General features: G+C 36.7%; 1 protein-coding gene across 9 annotated transcripts in view; it reads right to left on the bottom strand.

The window, feature by feature from the left end:
• KHDRBS2 (KH RNA binding domain containing, signal transduction associated 2) overlaps positions 1 to 16,661 on the bottom strand; it is a 318,282-nt gene that overhangs the window by 12,641 nt on the left and 288,980 nt on the right. For 7 of the 9 annotated variants that reach the window (XM_069011368.1, XM_069011376.1, XM_069011371.1 and 4 more), the window contains 2 exons: positions 15,310 to 15,392; positions 2,077 to 2,135 (listed from right to left, as the gene is read on the bottom strand). In XM_069011368.1, coding sequence (XP_068867469.1) covers positions 2,077 to 2,135; positions 15,310 to 15,392 — 142 coding nt within the window. Of the gene's footprint in view, positions 1 to 2,076; positions 2,136 to 13,020; positions 13,317 to 14,598; positions 14,642 to 15,309; positions 15,393 to 16,661 lie in introns of those variants that run through there. The other 2 variants (XM_069011370.1, XM_069011377.1) reach the window with 2 other exon arrangements.

Below are 16,661 nucleotides of genomic sequence, written 5' to 3'. Positions count from 1 at the left end.
AGAGAATTAGGGTAAAGTTAGGTGAGGATGAGAAGGGGTGATGTCTCAGATCAGATACAGAGAGAACATCAGTGTATGCAGCAAGAACTCAGAAACCGAGGAAGTTAAGCATGTATTCGATAGCTCTATAGCTCTGTGTACTCAGATTACCTCCTCAGATAAATACTGGTGACTTAGGAATGACTTCCTGCACAGATTTCCAAGGCTGGAACTGGCAAATTTACTAATCTCCTAAAGTAACTGAACCAACAGTAGCATAAATAATTACACATAAATGTATCTGCTTCCAGAAAGTAGCAAAATTGCAATTAGAAATATTATTCAACTTTATTCCAGGTTATTGATAACACTCAGATCTTTGTATTCAAATGCTAGCTCAGAAAATAAAATAGTTCAAGCAAAAAACCAAAGCAAGTCCACAGTTATCAGCCATGTATTTTAAGACAAGTCTAGCAAAGCAAACCCAGGCATATTGGGTTTGTTTCAGCTGCTGAATGAAGAAAAAAAAGGAGCTTCATGCAGAGCACAAATTTAGTCATGATGCCACTCTGTGAACACTTTGTAAGCCTTAGCTAATTAGTCCATTCAAAATCCCTGCTGGGAAAACAAATAATATTCTTCTAGTTTTACAAATGCGGGATTGGAAGGCAAGTGACACTACTTTAAATGTCCTGCCCAAACACATGGAGATTCAGCATGGTGGAGTGTAATTAAAAGTTAAGCAGTGGGTAATTCTTACTGCTAAGCTCAGACTGTTATTTCCTGCATAGCCCAAAAGCTTAGCAGTGGATTCAGGACAGCAGTGGAGAGGGGATCTATAGACAGGAGGAAGGATCTTCCACTACAGCTATTAAAAATGTATGTGCAAAAAGGAAACAAACAAAGGGTAACTGAACCACTCACATTCATATGGATAAGCTATTATTATTACTTGCCTAGCACTAAAAATACGCTTGACTGCACATTGCATCATCCAAATATATTGTAAGAACTGACTTTACAAAAAAATAAGTTATTTCTGATTATGCAATGTAATAATTTTGACAATGTCTCAGTAATGTCTATTTCTGTACCAATACAAAGGAAACTGCAAGTTTGCATTAGTGACATTTGCTTCACAGCTGCATGAATAAAATTATTTATTTCAAGCAGCAACCCTTATATAACCCCTTAGTGTAACTTTCACTTGCAGCATCATTTCCAGCAGCTCTCATTTTCACAGTGCTGTGGAAGTCACCATGTAGACTTAGGATACTTTAGAAGCAGTAAATCAAGCATGACATCTCTGCTGAATATTTTAGAGTCACTCTTTAAGCTGACAGTAGTCAGCTTTCTGTTATTTCAGTGAACGTCTCAGAGTGAGATTCACTGTGCCAACTGATGATACAATGTACTGATAACTATTAATAGGAAAACATGGATTAGACTCTAGTTTTTGAAATATACCACTAATTGCAAACAACAGATCTAGAAAATGGTTTGTACTCATTTGAGCTACACTTCTCTTCCTTTCATGCTCCTGGCACCCAGGAAGTGGAACTATTCCAGCTCACCCACAGACTTGGTGGGGAAGTGCAAAGTCTACAGCCCTTGCTCTGCTCATACTACCTAGTGTCGCATGAGATACTCCTTTATCTTGGTGCAGTAGGGGTTCCCATGGTGATACAGCACCTTCTCCTTCTTTCCACTTTGATTAAGTCTGTATTTCAAAATCTCACAAACCTTACTGGTTGAAATGATGCACATGACAGCAGCAGATGCATAGTACTGTTAGGACATCAAGCAAACTGAAATTTAACACTGTGAAAGATATTCAAGCACTAATAGAAACTTTATTGTTGCTGTTAAACTGACCTGTGACTATGAGTAATTTGCTTTGCAATTTTGATTGAAATTCATCAGTTCAATTTTCTGGTCCCAGGTCAAAACTCACCCTAAAGTTACAGAAATCTATTTTGTTCGGTCTTTGTAAAATCAGAGAAATAAAGAAAAGTGTATGGAAGTAATTTCTGAATTGCCAGTGACAGATATTTTTGTTTGATTTCACGCATTTGCTGAAGATAGAATAGACCTTACCGTAGCTGTCATAAGCCTCTTCACTTGTTCCGTGACCATAGTCATAATATTCAGGCACACTGTAACAGAGTCAGAGAGCCATGTCACTATTATCATGGGTAACCAACTCAAAACAAAAACAGAGATAACAAAATGAAAGGCATTTTAACACTTTGACATGATAGCATAGTCCAGCTAGTTTCAGGAAGAGTGAATATTTAAAAATATGAGAAATGTGTCAGTGACAATAACAGCTATAACAGAGTACATCACATTTCTTATCTACTAAGCATAAAAAAAATTTGGTCCTAAATATGTAAACCTAGGAGATGTGACAAAGATGGAGAGAAATTTTATCTGCAAAAATGAGGTCTGAAAAAAGACCACTGTATAATGCACTGGTGTTAAATTGCCAAAAGGGATGTTAATCTCATTTGCCTGTAATTCTAAACATTTATGTGCTATCAAACTCAGCACAGTTTGTTTTCACAAAGCTGACTGTATTGTATGGTGTGGAACCTGTAAACTACTAATCTTTACCAAAACCAGACAGGTTTCCAGCTTTGATCCTGAAGAAGAAAGCATGTTCCCACTACCTGTAGAGAGAACTTTGATTCTCCACAGCCTTTTTCCTTATGTAGTTATTGGACATCTATGGAAAGTTTTATACAGTGATCAATAAAACACATATTGAAAGAAACAAGGGTCTAGAAGTGCAAAATTCAGTCTCAACTCACTTTTTCACTGTTTTCAAAAATTATATATAGTCATATTAACATGTTATCAAAATATTTCAGATAATAGTCACATCTTAATAATCAGCAATTCCCAGCTATTAAGTAGAGTGGGCATCCAGAAAATTCAACCTCTGAGACATAATTAAATGGAAAGGGAATTATTCACACTTTTTCTTGACTGCTATTATTATTTATAGTTTGCACTGTGTTTTGGTACCTGGTACCAAATTCAAGATCCGGCTACTTCTATTCTCAGGTACCAGGTAAACATACAAGAATCAGTCTCTGCCCAGAAAAATCTACAAACTCCATGAACTCCACTATATTGTATTTCTTCAATCTGCAGTGAACCAAACAGAAAATGTAACACTTTCTCTGTTGATCTTTGTCACTTCTGCTTCTTTTTCCTTGGACACTGCATGAGACAGACTTGCAAAATGAACAGAAGCAGGCAAGCAGCTCAATAGTGCTATAACATTATTGCTCAGGGCATTTTCCATATTGGATTATTGTTTTAAAAATATTAGTTTACACTTGAGAGAGAAGCTTAGTTGACAGTGCAGCGCAAATAGAAATATTTCAGAAGTGAAACAGAGATAAACAATCAATCTATAACAATTATTTTCTTAACCTAATTTTGACCTTGTTCACAAACAGTCTGTGATTAGATATTTAATTTCTTGAACTTAATAGCTATCCATAACTATTCTTGGAATAATTTCTGAGAATGATTCATGTTCTCTGTCTCACTCAAGAACACTGACAGCATGTATCTGATAACTGACAGTCAAGCTGTTTTGATTTGGGTCATGTCGTCACCTGAATGGCTAGGGACAGCTCTCATAGTTTTCAGCTACAAATATCCATGGGTTTGGTTTGGGTTTTTTTTTGAACTGAAAATGTAACCATAATGCTGTGCATTAATTCAGGAGTATAGTGAGAAGTCATTCATGTGAGTGAATGAATTACAATAACGTCAGTATCTCAGAGAGATGAAATTCATTTGCTAAAGCGGTTGCAGAAAACGGACATAGGAATAACATGAATGAAACGAAGTTAACACTTCTGAAGACCTCCCAATGCCAGCCAAGATCTATAGAAAACAATCACTATTGAGACTTCCTGGATAATGAAAACCATCCAGTTGCTTGAAAATTAATCATCTAAATATACAAACCCTCCCATTGAAATGGTGCAAGAAACAAACAAGAAGAATCCATCTTCTATTTGTAGAACACAATATTCATTCTGTACTATTTTGCAATTACTTTAGTAGCCAATTAAATGAAGTAACAGGATTATGTAAGGTGAACTAAAGCACTGCAGCATCAGGGTTAAATCATATATCTAGTAATATCTACAAAGCTCACAGTTGAGACGTAAGAAATGACTTGCACTGTTTAGAACAGACAGATGACATACCACCCAGCTCTGGCAGACAGCCGTATGAAAAACTAATTTTAGAAGCTGCATTTTGGCATCCTGCCTGCTTTCCTGGGTAGAGGAGGGTGTTGGACTAGTGAGTGGTGTTAAAAGAAAAGAAACACAAGAACTCCCATCTTCTGCCAGCAGATAAGATCTTATATTTCTTCCTGATACATTTTTGCAAACCAAAGCAGCTGTTTCCAAAGGTTAGCTTTAAAAGGAGGCCAGTCCAAAGGCCAGTAACTTATCAACAGCAGTCCTGCTTTCAGTGTCACTGATCAGGGCCTTGAGCTATTACCCATCAACATAACATCCAGCTGAACAAAAGACTTGCAAGAGCAGGCAAGAGATTCATTGCTACATTATTGTTGTTGTACATTTTTATTTGAGAAAAAACCACACAATCTTAGAGATAAGGATGAGAGATAAAAATCCTGCAGTGAACATTCCGAACTGAAATCCACTATCAACAGAATACTAAGTTAATACAGAAACCATCAAAAAATAAGAAACAAGCTGTATTGTAACTATAAAAAGGAAGTAATTTGTTACATATTGTGTATCTGCTGTCTGTGAGCACAGTACTTAACACATTCCCGAAAACATGTAATTCCTAGCACAATACATGATTGTCATCTAAGTCCTCCAACTTTATTTCCCTATACTTGTTTTTTCCTTTATTTCCCTAATACATCTTTTTCATAGATTTGAGCCAAAACAGCATTTCAAATTCCCTGCCAACTAATATTAAAAAGTGTTTTGAAGTATATGTAAGTGAAGAAAACTTATTTCTTACTATGAAATACCAGACTTAAACTCATATTTTGTGAGACAAACTGCTTATCCATTAGTCTGCTCTATTTTAAACCTCTCTGAATACTCACCATAATCTATTATACTCACTATAATCTATTATATGCATTTATATGCATTTAGTTGTAAACATTTTCCTCTGTTTTTTAGCCAACTGAACAATAAGCAATATTTATAAAAATTGTGTGATAGGTTATGGCTTTACAAACAGGTTTTTTTTTTTTTTTTTAATTATTGAACTACAGAGATGTAGCTCATTTGCATTATGGCCAACTGAGAAGGAAGCAATCAGCAAATGCATTCAGCATAAATAAAACTTGTTTATATAATTTTATCGTTCTCAGACTGTTCCTGGAAAATATAGTGATCATGAGCTCTAGAAACCTCTGACTCTCTTGGCAGTGCTAATTGGAAACAAAACACCATTATCTGTCATTAGCATTCATTACTTTCAAGCAACATGAAGTGTAATTTACTTAAAGTACATGCACCCACCTGAAAGCAGGATGCAACACATTTTATAAAGCAGACAGGAAGGATTAACTCATTACCAGCTTCTCAGCTTTTACCTGCACTATACTTTAACACCAGATTTCTGAAACACAGAGGTCTTGATGTACCATGACTTACACTTTAGTAACCTTCTATATGTAGCACTCAGGGAAAAATTGATATACACAGGGGTATGTATCTTACAAGCAGTTTAACTGGGTTTGTATCTGATGTAATTTTTCTCTATAAGAAACATTTACAACACAGATATATGACCCTGTCCTAATTCCTATTCTGTGGGCAAGGAGATTAATAATACATATACTGTAAATCTTCATAATCTTTACCTATTTATGCTTTTTTTTTAACTTTTCCTTTTGGTTAATGTTTTTGAATACGTTAATTTCAAAGATTTGGAATCAAAGTTTCCATAAACTGTGATCTGTTCTCTTCCTGCTGATAAAGCCGGATCAGTTTCCAAAAAAACCCCAAAACCCAAACCAACACAAGATGATTGTTGTGAGAGATGAGGGTCCTTCAGTACCTTCCCATCTTTATTATCTAGGGCTTCTATGATATGACAAAGGCTCAAGTACAGAGACTGTATCTAAACGGCAACCTTTAAAGCCAACAAAGACTTTTAACCTCTTGTTAACTGGGACTTTTTCAAATTTATATAAGTGCAAAAAAATGAATTCCAATTTAACTGTGTCAACACCCATGGGAAGCCACACAGCTTTTTGCCCAAAAGGCTGTAGAGAATAGTGCTTTAAAGTGGTTTAGGCTGAAAACCACAAACAAAGGTGTTAAGATTGAAGCCGCAAAACCCTGACTCTTGGGTCAACATGCTACCCAAGGGAAGTGTGATGTTCACCACTCAGAGGTCAGTGGGGTTAAGTACAGGAAAACATGACATTAATGAATAGACTGCATTAGCCTTTGACCAATCTCTTCCTGCACCTGCAGGAAGCTGCTGGCAAGAGACCCTGGGTTAGCAACATTACCATCTGGCTCCCTGGCTGCTCTTACAGCTGCAGTAATACAAGGCAGCAGAACACTGCAAGAACTGAAGAACAGAAGTACTTCTTGTTCCCTTGTGATTTTTGGTTGTGTGTGGTTTTTTGTTTTGTTCTTCCTTTCTCTTTTTGCATTCTTTGATTTTATTTGGTGAAGGATGCATCTAAGCTTTTACTCTCAAGCATGGTTTCAGACATACAATGGGCTCTCTAAAGCCAAAGCAGAAAGGTACAAGAGATCATCTTCTTTAAACAGTAACACGTGCATCTGTACAGAAGCATGTTCTGTAGTCTGTCCTGAAAGATCCTAAGAAACTGAAAGTCTTTGAGCAAGACCTGTTAATTGAGATTTAGCCATTACATTTTCTGTAAATACATTTTTTTTCCTTTCCTAATGGTACTTTTAAACTGGGAGAGTATATGTTAGTATAATACAAGAATATTTTATTGGGAAATGTTTGGGAAAGAGCTGGTCAACTTAGTAAAGAGGCTTTTGACAAATCCTTGGAACTCTAACTCTGTCATTAGATAATAATCAGGCTTCTTCTGTGAAATACATGAATTGGTCCAAACTGGAGATTCAGCTGATGCCAGTGAAGTTCCACAGTTCAGACTTATAATGAAATAGGCTAAAAACTTGTACACTAGCCTTTGAATAGGTAAAATAATTTGAGATACTTCCATCTTTGTGTTGTAGCACTCAACAATGTGAGAGTGAACCAATATTGTGGTTTTTGGATTGGAACTCTTTGAGGAGGGATTCCCAGCCTTTGTCAGTTTGCAATCAGCATCTATACAGAGGTAGAGATAAATGAACCTTTATCACTCCTTAGAGATATAATCCCAGTTATGGTTACCTTTAGACAAGATTCTTGAGTCAAGCTAATGCCCAGGACAGATCACAAGAATCCTTAGAAGTGGGACTTAAAATTTTAGAGGTGGGATTCAATATTTTAGACAAGTCTCTTTTTCATATCCTCAAACAGATCCTTTGCACTCTTGTCTATATCAATTATCTCCTTCTTTTCCTATATAATTTCTGTTCAGTAATCTTAGGCATTTCCAACTTCCAACATCGATAACTGGTACAATCAAATATTCAGTTCCTGTGCTAACAGGATCCAGTCTAACATTGCTGCAGTTGTTTTATGTAAGACTGTGTTTGTAAAGCTTCTCCCTACTACATGAGGGAGGGAACCAGCAGGATTTAACATACAGTTGGCCATGAAAGAAAAGCTGTTTACACAAAGCAGTACACTTCTGCCTGGAAGAGAGGCGAGCAAGATCTGCATTCACATGAATTACAATATTTGAAATTTTTACAGAAGAATATCTCATAGTGGAAATGTGAGAATAAAGAAATAATCCTTCTAGGAATCTGAAACTTAGTGGAACATTTCTACTTAATAGAGCATTATGTCTATAGGGAAGATGACAAATCTTTTGAATATAGGAACTTACAGGATCCAGCCTTAAATCACAAATATAGTCCTTTACTCAATACTTCTTTAGAACTAATGGAATAATATGGTGAACATTTTAGTGGATAAAGTCTCCCTTTTTCTGAAAGCTCAATTTTGATTGTATCCAGTATTTTTATCAGAGAAGAATATCTCTATTGCCATAGTCCTGGATTTATTTAGTACCTTACAACATGCCTGAAGTTAAACTAGATTCAACTGTCTCCAGCATTTTTGTATGTTTGATTTTATGCTACTGAAAATAGGAATTTGAAAATATTATAAACAACAAAGGCAGTAAAGTTATACAAGCATAAGATTGCAGAGCCAACATAATTGCAAGATGACTTCGGGTTCTGAACTTTTTGCAAAATATGACACAGAAACCAATCTGCCATTTAATTTCACATGGCAATTTCTATTTACCTATTCTACATTCCACAGTCATTTTCTTATAGACAAGAATTATGACTGACTATTTCAGAATATAATACAAAATGTCTGCAGACACAGTATTTGCAAAGGCAATGATGCAACATTTTAGGAATCCTAGACAGTTTCAGAGGAAAAGCTTTCCTTCAGTTCAGAGTAGTGAAATTTGCTTCCACTTTGCTCATTGAATCAAATAAATGAGAAGTGGCATTTGAAAAGAGTTTCTGATTATGAATGCTATAAGTAGATTGCTGTGAAAATACATAAAATGTCATATTCTAGGCTTGCTGCCTTGATTGATTTCAACAGGTTGGAAATAAAAAACAGGGAAATTTTTATTTACGGACAGGCGGGTATAAGCACAAAGCCAAAATGAAATATGAAAAAGTGCATAGTGCTTAAAAAGTGAGAGTGAGTAGTAGAGAAAATAATAATGAATATCTAAGTTTGCAAAAAATCAGTGTAACCATTCTACCTATTGCAGCTTGGACTACATTTACGTGCCTATGTATTTTACTACATAGTGATACTTTGACAGTGAGACAGAAGTGTGCAAACCTCTGATTATATCACCAAAACATTTAACTATGTGATAATGTACTAATTCAATTAATGGTTATTCATGTTTGTGTCTAACCACTGTTTTTAAACTAAGGACAAAATTCTTTCATTTAACTATGGGTAGCTCACAACTAATGTGCTGGAACTTTTCACAAAGCAAGTAGTCAAAAACAGTGGGACTTCTGAGTAGAGTTCACCAAGGAACGTGCACACCCAGCTGAACCTTATACTGCTGTCTTCACAAGTGTACTAGTCTGTTATTTTACTTGCAACACTGCTTGGAGAAACTCATCTTTGGAAACAGATATACATACAGTATCTTGATATCTGGAGGTCAAACAAGGATAAGCAGAATGAACTGGAGCTCAGGCAAATATAACCTGCTGATGTAAATAATTCCTGCAGATACAACTGGATAAAATACTCTTCCTAAATATTTTTGCAGCATGCTCTGCACTGATGTGATTGTACTGTGAGCCACATAAGTGACATGGACTGAACTGTGGTCCATGTTGTACTCCTGCATATCAGATCAGAGATAAGTAAGTAATCTCTAAAGCTCCTGTACTAGCAGTCCATACTGCAGAAAAAGAAGCTGTAAACACAAGCTGTAGAGTAGATAACATGAACTTTGTAACAGAAATAATAACCAGGGAAAAAAGTTGCTTTTCAAAATCAAGAACTTGTCATATATTCAACTTCAGTGGCTGAATACACTCTTGAAAATTTTCTGTGAGTATGAGTCATTAGAAGAATGTGCATCAGAACTATAGCACCTATTAGAGGTTGAAGGGATAGGTATTCCTACAAACATAGTTACTGGGATAATACTACACTGATATGGTCATAGCATCTATTTTCCACAGCAGCACAGTGGACATAGGCAGCATTTTTATCCTTTTACTTCTGTTACTAGTATTGAGAAACAGATGCCCAACTGGACTTTGCACACAACAGCACAGCTTTAGGTATTATCGTACCTTTTGAATTAAATACAATTCAGTTAGGTGAAAGATATCAGCCAACTTGAGTCTCCCTGTTACTTTCTCATCTTTTCTTTTTCTCTTCTTCAGTCCTCTAAGATTTTAGCAATTATCTAACACAATGTTTGTCAGTCTTCAGATCTTGTAAGAACTTAGAATTTATTCCAGATATATTAATGGCATCTTTCTTTATGTTAAAGTTTAGATTCTGTACTATCATTAACATCTTAGAGGGGAAATTTGGAGATGACATGGCCTATAATATGCAATTCTACATCAGAAGCATAAGTTTGATTGCTTGCTCAGCAGCTGCAGGATGGGTTTGCAGTGGGAGTTTGACAGACCAAAAAGAAGTCATTAGCCCAAAATGATCAGCATACCAACATGAAACATCTGTCCAGAGGACTGCTGCCTATAGCATTACATAAATTATTTGCAAGATTAACAGTAAATATTTTGCCAAGAATTGCTTCAAGGTCCTAAAATTGGGTCACTGTCATTAGTGAGGATGAGCACAGGCAGGCATGAGAAATGCTTTTTACCTATGTCATCTTGCAGTCACAGCAAGGATGACAACATGCCATCACAAGGCCTGTACTGCTGTGGAGCGGAATCTGTAACAGCAACGTTGTGCACTATTTTCATCTGTCTTTTATCACTGAATTATTTATTCTTCTTGTCAGTAAGTTATGGGTTTCCCGATATCTACAAGTCTATTTACAGCCTAAGGTGGGAGTTATGAGCTCTTTCTTTAGAAAGAACACACTCGGCAACTAATTTTGCTGCTGAACTGTTTTTAACAAAAGCCATACAGAAAAAAGGCAGAATAAAAAGCCAGGCAACCAGACCTGAAAGCCATTGCCAATATACCATATACCTGTTAACAAAAACCAGAATGGATTGATGGGTGAGTGTTTATGCCAGGCATTGTGGATCAGGGAAATAATATCAAACCCAAATTTTAAGCTTCATCAGAAAACCTTTGTCTTCCTTTGCTCTTCACTGTTAGGCATCATTGTTTACACTACATATGGCTGGATAAATTAGGCACAAGCAGATTAAAGAGAATATACCCTTCCTGGTTCATCCCATGACCGGCCAATCAGTCCCAGGTTTCCTTGGTATCTCTTTTGGCTGTGAGACATGGACATTCTTTGAAATGAAACTACTGCTGCTGGCAGAGACACAAAGGTCAGTGGAGATGACTGCAGATGTGGTAGCAGAGCTGAAGATGGCTCTGTTGGCCATCATGGTTCTCAGCTGATTCATCAGCAAATTATCCATTTCCACCAAATTATTCTGTTGGTCTTGGCTGAGGAGTCTGGCCACGCTTTGCACGTGTGATCCCTAACAACCACTGAGTAACCAAAGAGATTGATCTACATCTCCTCACAAAACTTTGCATCCTTTTCTCCTGGTGATCTAGTGATCTCAGCCCATGAATCCTGGAGAGTGGCGATAGTTCAACAGACTTAGAAGTTCCTGGTAAGAAAATCAGAAAGTGTATTACATTTTGAAAGCTTAAAGGATTCTCCTACGTTTTCTGTGTTACCTACAGCTGAGTTGGAAATTGACACTTCTACCACTTTGTATATTATACCTATATTTTTAAATAAAGTTGTCAGACTAGATGTTTGGGAGGTAAATCTAGGTGGCAGAAAGGTTTTGAGTCTGTTCTATCTGACTTTCAAGTACACAGGGCATGAACTTAACAACTACTGAATATCTTTTGGTGTGTCTGGACAGGCAGATATTCTTATCACTGAGATCCATCTTCACATTACATGGAAGGGAGGGGAAGAGAGAGGAAAACAAGGTTTCATCACGAAATTCAAATTACAGTGCAGTATTGCCCATGGGAAGTATGTAAGATCTGGTGTCTTCTCCTGCCCACTGAAATGGTTGTTTCCTTGTTCTCTTTGGTATTGGACAAAGCATTTGTTGCAATTACCTTAAAAACTGTATTTTGACGTCCAAATGAACAAATTTCTAATATGAGCAGGGTTTCTAAATGTCCTCAGAAAATGTGTGGTCTTTCACAGAATCCTGTAAATCCTGCTTACAGACTCAGTTGGGAAGGACAGGTGGCTGTTCATTTAAATCTGTCCTGAGGCTCCACCTCATCTTCTGGGTTGTCATTATGGGACAGGAACATGAGGAGGGAAAAAAGCGGCTGTACATCTTCTGCTACTTCAAGCAAGACATACCTCCATGCAATATAGACTGTACTTGTCACAACCCATAATTCTCTTATTTCTAAAGTAAGCCTCCCCAGATTGATAAGGTACAGGTGGCACTTACCATAGGTAAAGTCCTGCTTTTCTCTTTCTTCAGGTTGCTTCTTGTGTCCATTTCAAGGTGTGCTTGAGATGCCTCTTAGCTTGTTCAGACACGCAGGCTTACTGTGGGTTTAATTCCAGCCTGATTCTGAGACTCTGTCATGCCTCTTCCACAAGTGACCCCATCCCCCTAGTTTCAGCCTAAAAATCAGACTGCTGTCATGAAGGACAGCACCTTCTGTCTGGAGAAGTTCATTAGGGAAGTCCACTAGAGAAGGAGAAAATGTACTGTTGGTCCTGCAACACCATCCCTGACTCTTAGTACAAACTTTTAGATAATTGTGCACTAAAGAACAGCATCTGAATGGTCTTGGGAATTGGTATTTTTGGTGCTCCTTGTACTAAACCATAATCCCATGTTATAGCACTGTGCATGTCAATACTGTGCTCATTTTCCCTGCTGTTGGCAGAGCTTGGTTTGCAAAATTCTAAATCAGACCTCTTGGACAATGAAGGACTAGGGCCCCCAAAACAAAATATATATGGGCAGAAAGACTCTGGCAAATGGGAAGTAGACAAGATATGGAAGACAAAGGCAGGCGTAACAGGGGTGGTGGTGGCAAGTTGCCCAGACTCTATCTTCACTCCGTGCATGGGCTGAGCAGGGAACAAGGCATGACTTACTATGAGCTCTGCTCTAAAGCAAACTGAATTCAGCCTGAGTTCAGGACACCCACCCTGTCTGCTCATGACCCTCCACCCCAACACATTCTTCTTTTTGAAGCAATGAAGAGAATAAGGCTTGGCCAACATGCACAGTGAGACAGACAGTCAGACAAGAACATGTACCATCTCTAAGAATTTCCACATTGATTCCTTAATAAGTCATAAAAAGCAATGGGATAGAAAACGAATAGAAATCTTGGTACTCTGCATTAAGCCACTAACTACAATTTCTTCTCATCTCATGCTTTAGAAGTTCAATCAATCCCTGCAGAGGGAAGCAATGATAATTTTCCGGCTGAGCACGGGCATTGTCAGCAAGTTTTTGTTAATTTTCTTCCTGTAAATCAGACACCGGATGAGATGAATAAGTACTTTGAAGCAGTACTACTAGTCTTCTTTGTTAGGTGTGCACTTGTTATGTCTTGCTCACATGACTGGAGCATACTATTAAGCAAGATCTGAGACTTGGAGAAAACATTCTTAAATACACATCTAACCAAATATTTTGGGTACACTATTTCATTGTATAGTATTATTATTTTTATTTTTGGCTTAGTAGGCAGGCATTTCTATGACGCTAAATGGCCAATAAGGTGACAAAATACAAATTATGTATCTAATGGTCCATTTGTTCTTTAAATCTTTGAAATGAGAAGTGTGTAGTTCTGGAAGTGCTCTCTTTGAAATCAATAGGCTACTTGAGGCATTAAGTGCCACTCAACATGGGTAAGTATGACCACATGTCCTGTCATATATTTCAAAAGAAAATGGTTTTATACAGACTAGGTATCGTGGAGGTAGCTCAAATTAGTAGAAAACGTATCTGATGACTAAGCTTAATAGCTGTTTAATTGACTAAATTATGTGACTATAAATTTTCTTTCTTGCATCAAATTATCACTACTAGTTCTAGCTGCATTATAATACACTCCTCATAAAGTTGATATATTTGTCATTTAGTTGCCTGGGACATCAACTTGCAAAGAAATTACAGGTTAATTCAGATGATATAAAGCAATGTCATAGCGAGAGAGTTCCAACTAATTACTGTTTTTACATCAGCAGCAATATCTCCTGTGACAATTCACTCTTATAGCAAAAGATGAGCTGAATTTTTTTAAAAAGGTTGAAGTACATTTGACAACACGAATACCTACCTACACAATGATATGATGGGCTCAGCTAGTAATGTATAATTACTTGAAAGTGTTAAAGTATACTTGATGGGGTTCACATTTAGGTGCGACAAATCCTTTTAAATATACTTCACTGGATATAAAAATACTTATGAAATATTTTTTATCCACTGAAGTACCACTCACTACAGCAGTTCTGGAGCTGAACGTAATTCTTAAAGGCATTTTCATCAGCAAAGCATTCAATGAAAAAGATGGCTAAACAAAAAAAGCAAGTTTAAGGTCCACTGGCTTTGGAGTACAGAACTCTGTACGTATACATCGCTTTCTTGTTCAGTGATAATCACACTAACTCGGTTAAAATCTGTGTTTTTTCCTGTTAAAATTTCGTTTGCCTTTCCACAACCCAAGCAGTACTTTTAGCAATGCATAAGAGCACTTCCTGAATATTTGGCTGAAGGACCCTATTCTCCTTTAGCTTACCTGTGAAAAAGATGCCATTCCATATTTAATAAACATTCACCAACTGTCAAATTAATGGATGAGTGTGTGAGGTGTATGTATATAAAAAAGATCATTTTTGTTGCCTCAGTTACACAAATCAATATAAGATGTTAATGTAGCTTTTTCCTATTATTCCACATCATAAGGACAAAAAATAAATTTCCAAACTTATCAATTCTGAGAGTTGCTTAGAAAGTAACTGCTTGAAAACAGATAGTGTCAGCCTTACTTCTGGCACGCAATTCCCTTCTGTAGTTTACCTTGATGGTGGATGCCAACCAGAAACCGGTATCCACCTTCATAACTATTTTTTTTTTAATTTCCTTCTGTTTTTTCCCAAGACATTGTAAAAGCTGTAAGTATGAGATGCCCTTAACAACTTATCACCAGTAAAGGATAAAAAAACGGGACAAAAATGTTCAGGATAACATCAAATAAGAAAATGATGTAACTGCTTGTAAAAAAAATACACTTAATTTGCACCAATTTTAAAAGCACGGTTGCTTTCATTTTTGCTTCATCTGAATCTCTGTATATAAACTCTGACTGTCACTATTACTTTTTGACAGAATTCTGAAGTACTCTGAGATTTTGTAAAATTTAATGTGCAAAAGAAACCAGTAAATTTACATGAAAAACTAAGAGAAAAAAGTGTACTTGGAGAAATTATGTAGAAGTACAAATGCTTACCTTTGTGTTTGGGTGGCATAACTGTTATCATACGCCTCATAGCTTGGATCATCATATTCACCTCCATATCCATCATCGTATCCCTAAGGAGAAAACAGAACACCACAGATTAGAAGAGTGATAAATCAAAGCATATTATCAAGCTGTAAAAATAAATTGCATCAACACATGCATGGCATGTTTGCCCACGATAATGTGAAACACACAGCCAGCTGAAGAGAATTGTGAGTCGTGAAGAACAACCCGTACATTGCAAGAGTAAAGAAATCAGTCACTCATTTAGAACTCAGCTTATTCACTGATAAACTGTGGTGCATTGTCCAAACCACAGTGCTTCAGTGGGATCTGTGTAGAATACTGATGAATGATAATAAAACCAACAATTTCCTAGCAGTTTGTTACATAAATGGTTCCATAAATACCTACAGGTGAAATGAACAAATGGCAGGTCAAATATATTGACTGTTCTACACTATTAAGAAGGGTGTTGTGATAAAACCTCAATATTCAGTCTACTAAAAAATGCAAAACAACAAACAAAACAAAACAGAACAAAAAAACCCAGGGCACCCTATAACAAACAATATTTTGTCAAGGAAGCGATTTCTATAAATATCAAGCATATGACTTTTATAAATAACGCAGAGTAAGCCCCTTTACTTTCACTGAGCATCCTACTCCTTTTAAAGGCATGCTTTTTTGTGACAAATTAACCAACACTTTAATACAAGTTCCTCCCATCTAACTTAAGGTCCTCACTGAAGGGCTCAGACAGATGCTCTGTTTGCCTAAGCTAGAGGGACACGAGTGTCTTCAGAAGGTCGTTCAGCTCATCTAATGCCTGAACTTTCCACTGAGGGAGCCATGGGCAATTGTGATCCATTGCAGCTGTCTCTGAACCAAAGAATGCTCAGGAACCACACAGAAAATAAGTAAAGATAAAATCCAAGGGATGACTTTTGATATGCTCTTTTCATATGACAGGACACCAGAGTAGGTAAGAAATGCAGTATGGAAACTCTTTTTCTTTCTTCATGATTTTTGGTAGCTAGTATTTTTACTTAAATTGGAATGAAACATTTTGTTTTCACAAGGAAGGGACAACTGTTAAGGGAAATGCTAAAGGAAATAGGGGATTTAAACATCTTTGACTCAATTATTAATAACAGCAAAAGGCAATTTTTTCCCCCCACAAGCTATGCAAAATTTAGTCAGGTTGAGGGGAGAAGGGGCGGCATGAGACAGCTCTGAAATAACAGCAGTCCAATAAACAAATCAGTCCAGTACACTACCATAACCACCCAAAGTACAGTGTTAGTTTGGTACTTCATTATTTCTGCTAGTTAAACTCC

This window comes from Aphelocoma coerulescens, chromosome 3, assembly GCF_041296385.1.
Source record: "Aphelocoma coerulescens isolate FSJ_1873_10779 chromosome 3, UR_Acoe_1.0, whole genome shotgun sequence".
Lineage (NCBI taxonomy): Eukaryota > Metazoa > Chordata > Aves > Passeriformes > Corvidae > Aphelocoma > Aphelocoma coerulescens.
This window is presented reverse-complemented; position numbering and strand designations above follow the sequence as displayed.